This window comes from Camelina sativa, chromosome 11, assembly GCF_000633955.1.
Source record: "Camelina sativa cultivar DH55 chromosome 11, Cs, whole genome shotgun sequence".
NCBI classification, from domain to species: Eukaryota; Viridiplantae; Streptophyta; class Magnoliopsida; order Brassicales; family Brassicaceae; genus Camelina; species Camelina sativa.
Window position 1 is genome coordinate 36,117,525 of NC_025695.1, and position 14,982 is coordinate 36,132,506.

The window sequence follows — 14,982 nt, forward strand, 5'->3', positions numbered from 1 at the left end:
TTGGTCAGACATTTCATCAAACACCTTTTGGGTGTGGAAATGTCTAAGACCTAGTTCCAATTGATCAGAGAGAAACTAGTATTTTTAACTCTAGTCTAGAAGGGAATCATACGAATCCAACCTTAAACACCCTACATACTAAGATCCTCCACCTAATCTATCCCATCCTCAAAAACAGTCACACTACTCAGATCCAGAAATCATCATCAAAGATACGAATTCGGAAAAAATCGAATCAAGCATAGTAAGATAGATAAAAATGAGATGAACAACTTTGCAGAAGAAATCAAATGCAAAAACTCAATAAACTCAAAGATGTCGGATTACAAAGTCTGAGAACGTTTTTAGGTGGCTAGATAAAACCGTAAGGAAAAGAAAAAAACGAGATAAAAGATATCTTCGGCAAAGACTTAAAAAAATGTATATATAGTCCAACATGGAAAGCCCTAAACATAAAACAACAAGGTAAAGAGTCGGTTTGGGAATCTCCAGAAGCGTGTGAGACGGAGTGTCTTCCTGACATGTGTGATTGAGTTGGTGTGCGTCTAGTGGCTCGATTAGTATATGAAAGTGGCTCGAACGGTGTGAGTAGGAGTATCTCGAGCGGTGTGAGTGAAAGTGGCTCGAGCGTGGTCCGCAAGAAGAAGGTGCGGGGAGGTTGGCTCGAGCTGTGTGTATACGCATCCACTAAAACGATGATAACTTTTGAACCACACCTCCGATTGGCTTGAAATAAATGGCATTGGAAAGATGACTCAATTCTATAGAACCTTTATGAAGACGTCAAAAGCTGAATTCCTCGACTAGTGGCTCAAGTGATGGCTCGAGTTGTGGCTCGAGTGGTGGCTCGAGCGTGGATGTTGGAGCGTGGTTCGAGCGTTGATGACATCCATTGCAGGCATAATGGATCGAGTGGGATGCTGGTGCTTCTTCCTGGGAGCGCGTCCAAGTTGGATGTCGGTCGAGTCACATGACGTCCATTCTGAGCATGCTTGGTCGAGCCCCATGTCTCAACCTCCATTCAGTTCCAACAGTCTAGACATCTCCTAAACACCTGAAATAAGTCCAATATGTAAGATGTATGCAAGACCAATGCAAAGACTACCTAGATATGCATATTATGCAAAAGAGACTAAAAACAATGCAAAACAATGAGTTAAAAGAACAAAATGAATAACAAATGCATGATGAAAGAGTGTAAAATATATACATATCATGAATCTTCCATGGAGATCATATTCTCCTATTACTCCTAAAATAGCAGAATTAGTGACATAGTTAGCATTCTTACCATCCTTGACACCTCTTAACACTCGCAGATACAGAGACCACTCATAGATAGCTTCCCATCCTTGATCTTTAATCAAACCATTTGTAATCTTCTGTTCAATACCAAAAGTAAGCCCCAATAACATAAGAAATGTTGCCTCAATCTTGTGGTCTTTCTCAGCCTTACTCACACCTTTAAAACTCTTCTTTATGGTCTCATTCTCCCTTTCAAACTCAGCTGGACGTAGTTCTTTGAAAATAGCCCATATAAATATTTGCTTTGTTGAATCAAGGGACTTTTCCTCCTGCCACAAAGGAGACTCTAGTAGATCTTCAGATGCTTGTTGTGATTTTATCTCTCTGTGTGGAGCTGTGACACATCCATGAGCAGAAGAAAAGAACTCACCAGCCTCTACATTATCCAAGTCAATGTCATTATCTCTCTCTAGCATCTGCCTGGCTAAAAATTCTACATTTAAGATTTGATCCTTGAATAAAAATATTTGCCGCGACGTCTCTCCATATCTTTTGATTAGAGCTGCATAAGTACGTTGAAATGGGCTCTTCTCTGACTTAAGCTGCTTCTTATAGCCTGCTACTAGCAGCCTTTTACCATATGTGAACCACAAAACTGATTCCATTTGTTTCCAACATAACAATATGCGTCTATCCATCTTTGCTATAACACACTCTTCCTTGAAGCATGATAATACTTGTACTTCTAAACCATAATAATCAAGCAGCAACATGTGAATATTTTGCTCATAGGAGCATAATTCTAGCCACGTTTTTATATCAACACAAGAACATGTTGATAACCTATCAAACTCTTTGGACTTCATTTCTTTCCTCCATATGTCGGACAAACATTGCATTAACTTTATCAGCCTACCATGAGTGTAACATTTCTCTATCCCTTTCCACTTATCATACTCATTCCATGCTCCACCAGGTTCCCAAAGCCGATTATTCGAAGATGAAATGAATTTTGTTACCTGTTTTAGCTCATGTTCATCATCTTGTTCGTCTTTAAGAGAAAGAGTCTTGTTACTTCTCTTCCTGCCAAAGGTCTTGAACTCTACTGAATTACTTTTCACCACTTGCATCCGAGAGAACAAAAACGCTGCAACCTGATGTGATTCACTGTATGACTTCAATTCTTTCTCAAGCCAATCCCAAAGATCCATTTTAGATGGTAAACCACCAGGCTCCCATACACGGATCTGAACTAGTCCATCATAAACTGCTGACTTTGAACTCTCATCAACTAGCTCAAATCGATTAATTGTTCTCCTCCGACAAGCATCAACTGTTACTTTGAACTCTTTGTTGACATGGTCCCAATTTTTCTCTTAAGGATCTTTATTAAGCAAAGCAGTTTCCTCCTCCTAAGAGAACTTATCATCCATCAATTTGCTTCTCTTTCAAGTGGTTTTGAACTTGAACTTCCAGCCCTTGAGATACTTCCTCTGTTTTTCTTTACTTGTTACTCTAAGAGGAATTTGATCGAACACTTGATATGCAACATTTTTTACATTACCATTTGTTGATTGCTGAGGCGATTCTTCCACTTCCTTGACATTTGAACCCACTTTATGCACCATCAACACATCAGAAACGGAACGTAGAACCTGTAAAACTGAGGCACTCTCCAACGGTTCGATTAAGGGATCTGAATTCTTCACCGTTTCCACGAACGTGTCAGGATTCTTCACAACTTTCTGGATTTGATGAACTTCTTCTATATCATCAGAAGCTGGATCATCGTCACGTTCTATCATGACGATCCGAAATTTCTTGTGATTTAACTGTTGATGACCATGAGTGTCTTGTTCTTCATAAAAGATGCATAAACCTTTTTCCATTCTTTCATACACCTCCTCACATGAATACTTTAGGGGAATCATGTTTGTGTGAGGAAGATTTTGGTCCGAAGAGCTCAAATGCTCTGATACCAATGACCCAAACAAGGAAAACGAGCTATTTCCCCCGAAGAACTATCATATCGTTTTAGATAGAGCCCGAACTTTGACCATGATCTATATATCCCCGAAAAAAAAGTTTAAAACTTGTGTCTCCCTGAATCAAAAGTTTGAAACCTAAATCTCTATGTATATCGATTACATTGGTTTAAGCTCTAAACCAAGGTCAAACCTAGGTCAAACCATCTATTTTTAAAAACAAACCAAAATAAAACAAATTAAACGTAAAATAATAATAATTCAGATTAAAAACAAAAGTAATGGGGTAAATTAAGATTTAGCGGCGCTGAACTTTGTTGCCTCCTCCGTTATCACCAATCTCTCGGAAAAGCCTCAACAACAAACGGCAAGTAAAGTTCTCCACAAGCTTAGCGTCGTTGTATATTTCAATTTTCTCGCCGGATTTTCAGTTTCCGACGTTGTTATGCATTGCTCTCTCTGTCACCGTCTTCTCCACCAGCTTGCGTAGATACAACCACTCAACGATGCTCTCCTATTTGAAATCTCAGATCTGTTCTAAGTTATTCATCTCTCTATTTTGTCCTCCTTTGTCTCTCCGCCGCCGATCAGTAACCATATGTTCCGTCATCAGATCTCCGATTTTGGTGCTGTTCACAATCATAAGTATTCTCATTTCCATTACATGTGGTGTCAATCATAATTGGGCTTGGAGGTCTACACTTGGGATGGTTTTTAATTTTCAATTTTCTATGATTCTAACAATCAGCAAGAACATAAAGTCATTAAAATTCTTTCTAAATCCTAAACCAATACCTCCCCCTAATTCTAATTTTTTTCCAAATCGATTTTTCTAAAAATAATAAAAAAAATCTCTTTTATAAAAAGGTTTGAAAATGCGGTGAAAATTTTGGTTAATCAACTAAAATTAATTAATGCATAAGAAATAAAACATAAATTGCGTGATTGACAGGAATAATTAAGGGGGAGGTATTGGTTTAGGATTTAGAAAGAATTTTAATGACTTTATGTTCTTGCTGATTGTTAGAATCATAGAAAATTGAAAGTTAAAAATGAAGGATTCTAAGAAATTGTTTAGGAAGTTTTTTAAAATCTTGATGATTTGTTTTTTCTAATCTTGTAAAATCTTTCTATTTGATGAAAGAGTTTTCATGACTTTTGTTATGAAGGAAATGATATAAAATCCTAAACCAATAACATAAAATTTGAATTCATTAACAATCCAAGATTCTTTTGTTTTACTTGAATAACATAAAACTTTTAATGGCTCTATAAAACTCTTAATCCAATAACACTAGATTTATCAAGATTTTAGATAACTTTTTACAAATCCACAACCAATAACACCAAATTTTTAAAGAGTTTTTAAAAGTCTTGATTGAATAACAACATATTTTACCTAACTTTTAAAGTCATTAAAATTCTTTCTAAATCCTAAACCAATACCTCCCCCTAAGTTTGTTTAACTGATAAAATAAATTAATTGGATGAATGGAAAATAGAGCAGATAAGAAGACTCTCCCTAAAATCTTTCAAAGAGAGAGAAAGCTTCACTGATTTCGACGGTGGCTTCCGGCATCGACTGGCTTTCATAGCAGTGTTGGCCGGCTCTTTTTCTGGCATCGGCGGCTTCTACAACGTCGTTGGCCAGCTTTGGCTCCGACATCGGCGGCTTCCTTAGCGTCGGTGGTCGGCTTTGTTTCCGGCATCGGTGACTTCCATAGCGTCGTTGGCTGGGTTTGTTTTGATCGATGAAAACCTTTATCTCTCTTCTCTCTCTAGATCATTCAAAGAGATAAAGGTTTTTATTGTGTTTTTCCTCTCCGGCGACGGCCAACTTCCTCGGTGGCGTTAGCTGGCTTTTGACCAGCACCATTGAATACCTTATCAAGGGTGGCTGGCTTCTCTTCCAGCATCGATGGTTTCAAGCAAGCTTCCGGTGAAGTGCAAAATTTTCCTTGGAAGATTGAAAAGTTGTTGTCTAAAAAACTCGAAAATATGCTATCTATTTTTTTTTTTTGGAAGTTTAATACTTGTAATTATTAAATTTGAAAAATAATACTTGGTTTAATTTTTATTGTCTAAAAAAACCATCGTTTAATTTAAATTGGAAGATCCATACGTTTGACTTAATGCCTGTTAAATCTAATGACATAAGGGTTAACCATGGTTAGGATATTAACCCACGTGATTAATTGGAGGTAAATAAAAGACATTGTTGCCCTCCTTCTTCTTCCCCAAATCTATTTAAAGTTTAAGAACCCTAGAAGCTAAAAAATTCGATTGTCAAATTTGGTTTGAGAGAATGGTGAGCCAAGGTTCAGGGTCTGATGTGAATTCGAGCCAAAGCTGGGGTCCTCTTTGCAGCACGTGTGGTAGAGTTACGACTGTTGCGAAATCATGGACCAATGACAATCCAGGTAGAAGATTCTATAAATGTGTTGTTCATGGATTCTTTAGGTGGGCAGATGAACACTCACCATATGGGTGGCAGAAGGTGAGCTTACTAGAGGCGAGAGAAGAGATCAAGCAGCTGAAGAATCTCTTAGGGCATTGAATGAACAAAAGGTGAGTGGTTCCAACACCAACGTTACAGAGGATGAAGAGAAGAAGAATCTCGAAAATTCAGTAATGACAGCTATTGAGAGGGAAAACATGCTTCGACAGTTCATCTTTCTGTCTTGGGTTGGTTTCATTGTTGTAATTGGGATGATTCTTGCAATGAGGAAGTAGGTTATGTTGGGGAGGTTTCATTGTTGTTGTTTTCAGTTGTTAACTATGTATATCAATGAAATCCGGAAAAAAAAATAATTCCAAAAAACTTGTAATGTCATTCATCCGTAGCCGTTAGTTTGAAAATAGTAGGATCCTACCACCAAAAAAAAAAACAGGATCCTACAACATCCAACCATAAATCATCCTACCAGTGAGTTTAAAACATAGATAGATCATCCTACAAATGAATTTGAATCATCCTACAAGTGAATTTAATCTGACTTCTTCTCAGGTCGCCAAACATCAAACACCTTATCAGACCAAAGAGACATAAAAAAGACCGGCGGTTTTGGAACATCGTAGTACTTGCCACGACCTTTGACTTGTGAATTACCACAACCATTTCCACGTCCTGGAGGACAACCTCGTGCACGTCCTGTACCACTTTTTTTAGTTGTTGGTGGAGCACTTGAATGATGCGGTACTTCTTGGTTTTGTGCAGATTGACTTTGTGCAACAGGTGGTGTCGATTGTCTTTGAGCAGCCTTCCACCTCTTTGGTGCATTGTGGATGCTCCAAGGGTCATCGTGGATGCTCCAAGGGTCATCATTATCCTATAACAATCATGATATCACATTGTTACAATTCAAACTATCATCATACACACACATCTAATTCAGATTACTTACCAGACTTTTTCGTGGTCTGCCCCTTTTGCGTGGAGGAGGTAATTGGACTGTTTGTTGCTTGCAGGTTCCCTTATTGTGACCAATTTGCTTACAGTTGCTACACGTAACAGTTTTACCTTCTCTTGCAAGCTTTGTTGGATTAGTTGATGATTCACCTGGCTCCTTTATCCTATTAAAATTTTTTGGGCGTCCTCGTTTTTTCCTCTTATCAGGTACTTCAATTGGTCCTTTGCCTGTTTTCTCCCACAACCTTTCACCATTTACAGGTTCTATGTTCTCCTTATATGTATCTTTCCAGACATTTGTTTGTAAATGTCCATCAACATAGCTACACATAAAACATAACGTTAGTCGACAATCACATGAAAAAGAAAAAAAGGTTTCGTTAAGCATGAAAAAGAAGTTCGAAGTTACTTACTCTTCTGGATCACGATTGTGTTCTGTGATGACATATATGGCATGTGGACAAGGTATGCATGTGAGCTTCCACTGGTTGCAAGCACATTATCTCTGAAGGAGGTTGACACAGAAGCTACCAGAATCCTCTAATACCTCATATTTGGTCTCACCACTTTTGAGGACTGAGCAAAACTTCGCTGATTTTCGGTTGGCTTCAAGTATCTCCATAATTTTATGAGGAAACCGGGTATTACATTTGTTTGTCATACCAGACAGTTTAGCAATGCACTTCATGGAGATTCTCCTCACTTCCTCAAGCATATTAATAACCGGTAACTTCCTGGCGTCTTTGATTGTTCGGTTGAAACTCTCAGAGAGATTGTTGCACACATCCTCACAGCTTGAATGGTAGCTGAAAAACGCCCTACACCATGTACTCGGTTCTATTTTCATCAAATCCTCAGCAGTAGGTGGATCATATACTTTCAAAGCTTCCATATTATAAGAGAAATCCCCAACTGTTGCACTGTATACGATGGCCCAGAAAAAACTCTCATGTGTGTAGTCACCATAAACCTTCTTCCAATTGGCATATATGTGTCGAGCATAATGCTTATCCTCTGCATTTGGAAGCAAATCAGATATTGCATTGATTAACCCATTTCTCTTGTCTGACATAACAGTCAATCCATCGCCAACTCCCAAATCCAAATCTGTCTTTAGCTTATCAACAAACCAAGACCATGACTCATTGTCCTCAACTCTGACTATTGCCCAAGCAATAGGATAAATCCTATTGTCTGCATCCCTTCCAACAGCTGCTAGAATCTCACCTTTCAATTCCCATTTCAGAAATGCTCCATCAATTCCGATAATAGGACGACAGCAATTCTTCCATGTTCTTCTAAGCGCCGCAAAACAGACATAGAACTTGTCAAATTGTTGCTTACCACTCACCTGCGGAATGGTTACAATCTCTGTGTGAGTACCCTCGTTAGACAGCTTCAGCTCTCTCTCGTAGTCCCACAACTTTGCAAACTGTTGTTTCTATGTTTGTATCACCAAATCAAACGCTATCCTCCTTGCTTTTTGGCAAATCCACTTAGAGACTGATATCGTGTACCTCATCATTATCTCATCCTTGATGTCGGTCCAACTCAAAGACGGTCTTCTTCTTGCTTCTTCTCTGAATAACCTACCAATTACACCCAGTTTCAACATCCTTGCTTTTCCACTCACAGCATGGTTATGGATATCAACATATGTCTTCACTGACCATCTCCCTACACGCTTATCCACAGAACAATAGATCTTCCAAGGACATGTCCCATGTCTGCATATTGCCGCCAACTGTGTCTGACCCCATTTACAAAGCTTCACATCATAATTCATCTTCAATATATACCTTAAAAGTTGATCCTTGAATTCCTCTCCATTACGAAACATCTACTTTATCCACAAGTACGATGGCTTATCCTTTGAGTAACTAGCTCTTGATACTTCTCTTTCATAGCGGTCAAAAGCATCCCACTCTTCATTTGTGTCCATAGTAGGCTCCAGACGCTCAACATCCATGCATTGTCTCTCAAATTCTTCCTCCTCCTCTTCACGCACTGCATCTTCTACAGCCTGACGAGCAGCTTCTTCCTCAGCTTCTACAGCAGCCTCTCCCTGATCCACATCATCAGATTGTCTATTAATCTTTTCGTAAAAAGCCCTAAACAGAGGATCATGCTCACCCCCAAAAACTTCTTCTAGTGGATCATCTCCTTGATCCTGTCCTTGCTCATGTCCTTGCTCCTCATCAACATCAGCGGTTTTATCTCCATCATGTTCTTCATCACACATCTCAGGCACTTCAACATCACACTGCTCACCAGGCTGAGACAGAGGAAATGGAGAGGGTTGAGACACAGCTTGTTGGATGAATATGTCGACTTCGCCACCACTCTCAGCTTCAGCACACAACATTCTAATACCACTATCTCTGTCTGTTTCGATAACTCTTGATGAAGATATGTCCTCATTTGGTAGCTTGTACCATACTTGTTCCACTGCCCTCGATACTCCATTCTCTGCGCAGAACTCATCGAAGATTGACCAAGTCATCAAGTCTGGATCAATCAACATGGCTTTAATCTCTTCTCCTCCAACGTACATAAAAGACCCATCCTTATGTGTGACATCTCCTCTGAAGTGAATATTTAGTTTAATTTGATCGAACCCACTGCAAAAAGAAAAGAAAAATGTTCAGATTAGCCATTGAACCCTAATTCCTAAACCAATTGAACCCTAATTGAACCCTAATTTTAACATCCAATTGAACCCTAATTAAAAACCCAATTGAACCCTAATTCTAACACCCAATTAAACCCTAATTAAAAACCCAATTGAACCCTAATTCAACACCCAATTGAACCCTAATTCAACACCCAATCGAAAATATCCCTATCCCCAATTGAACTCGAACCCTAAATCGTGACCCACTCAAACCCTAATTCAACACCCAAATCGATTATAAGACAAATTCAACCTTAAATCAAGACCCAATCGATTATAACCCCAATCGAACTCGAACTATCAATCGCGACCCACACAAACTATCAATCGCGACCCACACAAACTATCAATCGCGACTCACTAGAACCCTAAACATTGAAGTTAAAACGCAAATCACATACCTATCTCTCTGTCGTTAACGCATCGAAGACATCACAAATTCAACGAAAATCGCAACTAATCAGACGCTAAGATTCATCGCAATAAACGGATTTAGGGGTTTGCTCGTTGAGAAGAAGAAATCGCCTTTAGGGTTCTTAGAAACAAAATTGATTTGGGGGTAAACTAAAAGGGCAAAAAAGTACTAATTAACCTCCAATTAATCACGTGGGTTAATATCCTAACTATGGTTAACCCTTCCGTCATTAGATTTAACAGGCGTTAAGTCGAACATATCTTCCAATTTAATTTAAACGATAGTTTTTTTAGACAATGAAAATTAAACCAAGTATTATTTTTCCAATTTAATAATTACAGGTATTAAACTTCAAAAAAAATAGATGGCGTATTTTTCGGGTTTTTTTCCCGTAAAAAAATATAAAAAATCTGCTATTTCTAGATACTTCTGAGTTCTTACCCAGTCGATTACGGTTTAGTTCAATTCATTGAGTTACCAATCTAATAACCGATTAAATGTGTGAACCGGCTTTATATATATATATATATAAAAATCAATCTCCTCAATATTTTTTCTCATCAATCTCCTCGTCTCCACAAATCTCCTCCTCGTCAAACTCCGTGTCGTCTCTAAAAATCCGAAACCAATGTCGACGGTGAGAAAAATCACTCTAAAGAGCTCCGATGGCGAAAACTTCGAAATTGAGGAAGCGGTGGCGCTAGAGTCACAAACCATCAAACATATGATTGAAGATGACTGCGCTGATAACGGTATCCCTCTCCCAAATGTCACCAGCAAGATCCTTTCGAAGGTGATTGAGTACTGCAAAAAGCATGTCGAAGCTGCTGCTGCCAAATCCGAAACCGCCGTTGCTACTGCTGCGACTACTACTACCGTCGCGTCTGGTTCTAGTGATGAGGATCTTAAGACTTGGGATTCTGAGTTTATCAAAGTTGACCAGGGCACTCTCTTCGATCTCATCCTGGTTTGCCTTCGATTTATTTGTTTTTTTACTCGGTGGTGGTTGATTTTTTTTTTCATTTCTAGGGTTTCAAGATCTGGGGTTTCTAATTGAGATATAATGTATAGTGTTCGTGGGAGAGATAACTTAATTTGCTTAGGTTTTGAAATTTCCATTTCTGATTTGAGGTGTAATTTTAGGGTTTTGAGGGAAACTAAATTGGTTTGTAGGAGACTCCAGTCTTGATGTTGTTAGATATTTTCCAAATTTCAGATCTGAAACGGTTTTTGAGATCTTAATTATCTTGAGCTACAAATTAATTACCAATTCTTTCCAGTATCATATCTGGTTAACTCTTTTGTCTGGTTAAGAAAGTTTCAAAGACAACTAATTTTTTAGGTTTTGTTAAGATCGATTTCTAATTTCTGGTTTTCTTATTAGGGTTTTGAAATCCCAATTTTCAGATTTGAAGTTTAGTTTGGTTCATAGGAGACGCAACTCCAGGTTTTGTTAGATATTTTTTCCAAATTTCATATCTGTAACGGTTTTGAGGTGTAATTTCAGGGTTCTTGGGGGTTCAGAACTTTTAGGTTTTATGTAGATTACTTTACCAATTTCAGTTTGAGTAGAATACTGTTTTCAGTATCTTATCTGGTTAACCCTATTGTTGTCTGATAGAGAAAATTTCAAGAGTTTTGTTGAAGACCACTTATGAGTTCTTTGCATATCTGATCAAATTAAGTCAAACATGGCAATCTATGTGTGCACACAGTTCAGTATATCTAATTTGCTTGAACCATAAAGCTTTACATATCTTATCAAATTAGCATTGAAGCATAGTGTCCAACAATGGCATATATTCTTTCATTCAAGCTCATGTTCCTTGTTCTGTCTTAAACATTGGATAATATTGATTTGTTTTGGGATTTGCTTGAATTCCATCGTTGTTCTGAAAATTTCAAGCAGCTGATGAGAAAACATGAATCTAAATTTTTTTTTTTTTTTTGTAACACCTTGTAGGCTGCTAACATGACATGTTGTGTTCTGTTTTCATAGGACTCGTTTTCATTACTCTCTTTGTGTGGACCCAATATGTTTGATTTACTTAAACCATGAAAGAACTTCCAATTTTATTCTGAACGCTGGAAACATCTTAATTTGGTTTCTTTCTGACTCATTTCAGGCTGCTAACTACCTGAATATCAAGGGGTTGTTGGACTTGACCTGCCAGACAGTAGCTGATATGATTAAAGGGAAAACCCCAGATGAAATCCGCAAGACGTTCAACATTAAGAACGACTTCACGCCAGAGGAAGAAGAAGAGGTTCGTCGTGAGAATCAGTGGGCGTTTGAATGAATACAGATGAAGACCTGGTTGCTGTCTCGTCCTCGACCCATTGTGTCTCCCTGTCTTATCTTATGACTTTGACTATATATATATCCATTCTCTTCTCTGTGTTGGTCCAGCTATGACATTGGGTCGGATATTATGCTATGCATGTTAAATTCAATTCAGTACTTAACTGCCAAACATATGGAAGTTGTTGCCCAAAGGAGAATATTATCTTCTGTTAAATTTTTAATCATTTTAGATTGGGAGCGACGTGCTAGTAATAAGAACCAATTTGGAAAACAAACATAAGTGATAAGATTATTGTAAATAAATGCCTATACAAGCACACACAAGAAAATGATAGATAATTGCGATACAAGAACCTCTGCCTTAATCTTTAGAAAGGCCCATTCATAAGTAATCAAGGTGACGAGAGAAAGAGAAACATAAAATGTAATAACTTGCTGTTGGAGGCGTAGATTGAGATTCTAGCGAACCCTTCTGCAGTTAAGTCTGACCTCATTACCATTCCCACTGATACTACTCATCTTGATCATGGATTTCACAAAAGCCCTCTCGAACTCTTCGTTGGAACTCGCGTACTTTGCCACTAGTTTCTTAGTAGAGGGCACTGCGAGAAGTGCTTCGTCGGATGAGAATAGTGACTTGCCTTGCATAAGCATCTTGTAGTAGATATTGTCGAATGACGACACGGTTGCATCCATGGTCGCTCCAGCATTCTTCACCGTGTTGTGCGCTGGGCATACTCCCTCCAACCTTGATGCGAACGATGGGTTTAGTGTTGGATCAACCTCCTTTTGTGTGTTGAAGTTGTGGAGCCTATTCTGAAATGATGAGCAGTGGGCGAATCCTAGCGTATGTCCCCCTGGAATTTCATTCAACATTCCCAATTTATACCACTTTACATAAATAATTAAGAGCATCTAAACTATATTTGGACTTTAGTTAGAAATCAGTATCCCATTCACTTATTTTAAGGAATTAAACTATTCTTTGTTTCATATAGTTTATGTTACATCTTTATGGATACCTTTATACCACCTAACAAGTTTATAAGATATCTTACGCAAATATATTTCAGGTGAAGGAGAGAATGTAGAATACCAGAGAGAACAACAAGGTCATGCATAGAGAGGCCTCTTTGGCCAAAATTTTGACGTAGTTGAGAGATGTTGAAAGTAGGAGCTGGTAGTTGTCTTGTTTCTATTGCCTTTGATATTCTTCCATCTTTTCTCCCTTTCGGCACTTCCCATGTAGGCCCTCCTGACTTTTAACAACATCCACAATGAATATTTTAATTAAGTGGATCACTATAATCATCATAAAAAGATAGTAATATATCTGGAATATGATGAGATGGAGGGAGACTTACGAGAGCGACAGCGTCTCTTGCAGCGAGTGAAAGAATGTCGGCACAAGAGACGATACCGGGACATTGCTCTTCTAATGCCTTCTTTGCATTGTCAATCACATAAAACGCATGGAGTGATATGTTAGGAGGTCCATCTTTCTCTGCTTTGTTCTTTCCCTTGGAGTCTAATAGAACTGACCCATCACATCCCTTTAATGACAAAAAAACATTCACCAACAACGTTATTTAGAAAATAAAACACATATAATATTGAAAGATAACAAGAATATGTGGTGTGTAAGTAGTTAGTACCCTGACGAAGCAGTCGTGGAAATGCATCCTCAAGAGCGCAGCAGGAACTGTTTTGTCGTTTGACATGGCTTTCTTGACTGCATTGGTGACAATGTGGTCAGCTTGTGGACATGAATGGTCGTAGTAGTGAGGACTGAGTGCTTGGACGTCTAAAGAAACCACTAAGACGACCATGAGAAGGAGATTGAGGAAATGTGCATTCATTTCTGAATTCTTTTCGAAATTTTTAATTACTTCAAAAACAAATTTATCAAAATCTTTCTTGACAAATGTATTAAAGAATATGTTGGTGGTGGCTTATGTGATGATATATGGAGAACATTTTATAGGCATAGTTAAAGGAATTTAAATTTTTGGCAGATGGAGTTGTTAGTGAGATGATAAGGTTGTTAAGCAAATTAGGTCATGGAGACAAGACTCGTTTTGGTTGTGGTGGAGTTGATTCTAAGATTTAATAATTAAGATTCCTGAAAAGGACACAACAAAACAAAGGAAAAAAGGTTCAATACAACAAATAACATGTGTGGTACGAGAGAGTTATTGGGTAAGTAGATATATATTAACGAATTTTTTAACCAGATTTGCCATTTAATATTGAAAGCTCTAAACAACCAAGTAGACACGATTTGGTTGCAGTGGAGTAGAGTTGAAGCAATTGATAATTTAGATTCCAGAAAATGACAGTCCAAAACATATAAAATAACTTGACTAGAGCAATAATTTATGTGTGGTGTGGTACGTGAGATATTTTGTCTACGTGAAAAATTAACGAATTTTTGTAAAAGTCGATGGATTCGGACATTTGACATTACAACTCTAAACAACCAAGTTTGCTTTTAAACATATTCAAACTACTAATAAGTATGTTTTTTTCTTTAATAAATGTGTGGGACTTGAGATTTTTCTGTCAACGTGAAGATTAACGAATCTAAAGTTTATGGATTTTGACATTTGATATTACAACTCTAAACAACAAGTCTGCCTTTAAACATATTCAAACAACTAATAAGTATGTTTTTAATAATATAAAAATAACCTACCAAATACTGTCGAATCAAAGAAACAAAAAACACATGATTGGTTATTTTGATTGAAGAAAAGCAGAAGCCACGGTGTCTCAAACGGTATCTCATGGACTTTGTTGTCCACAAATGCAAATGTTTTGTGGATGACTGGATGCCTCTTTCTTCTTCTTCTTCTTCTCGTACGTTTTTTTTTTTTTTTTTTTTTTTTTTTTTTTTTTTTTTTTTTTTTTTTTTTTTTTTTTTTTTTTTTTTTTTTTTTTTTTTTTTTT

General features: G+C 37.6%; 3 protein-coding genes across 3 annotated transcripts; 1 reads left to right on the plus strand and 2 right to left on the minus strand.

Annotated features, from left to right (window-relative positions):
• LOC104728666 lies at window positions 6,218–8,425 on the minus strand. The gene is made up of 5 exons (XM_019232041.1): window positions 8,144–8,425; window positions 7,187–8,080; window positions 7,053–7,123; window positions 6,635–6,962; window positions 6,218–6,559 (listed from the first exon to the last, which is right to left on the minus strand). Exons 1-5 carry the CDS (start codon window positions 8,423–8,425, stop codon window positions 6,218–6,220), a joined length of 1,917 nt encoding a protein of 638 aa, XP_019087586.1.
• Window positions 10,281–12,204, plus strand: LOC104725258 (SKP1-like protein 1B). The gene is made up of 2 exons (XM_010443887.2): window positions 10,281–10,695; window positions 11,855–12,204. Exons 1-2 carry the CDS (start codon window positions 10,357–10,359, stop codon window positions 12,026–12,028), a joined length of 513 nt encoding a protein of 170 aa, XP_010442189.1. The 5' UTR covers window positions 10,281–10,356; the 3' UTR covers window positions 12,029–12,204.
• On the minus strand, window positions 12,379–13,995 carry LOC104725259 (peroxidase 64). The gene is made up of 4 exons (XM_010443888.2): window positions 13,689–13,995; window positions 13,398–13,586; window positions 13,130–13,292; window positions 12,379–12,890 (listed from the first exon to the last, which is right to left on the minus strand). Exons 1-4 carry the CDS (start codon window positions 13,890–13,892, stop codon window positions 12,493–12,495), a joined length of 954 nt encoding a protein of 317 aa, XP_010442190.1. The 5' UTR covers window positions 13,893–13,995; the 3' UTR covers window positions 12,379–12,492.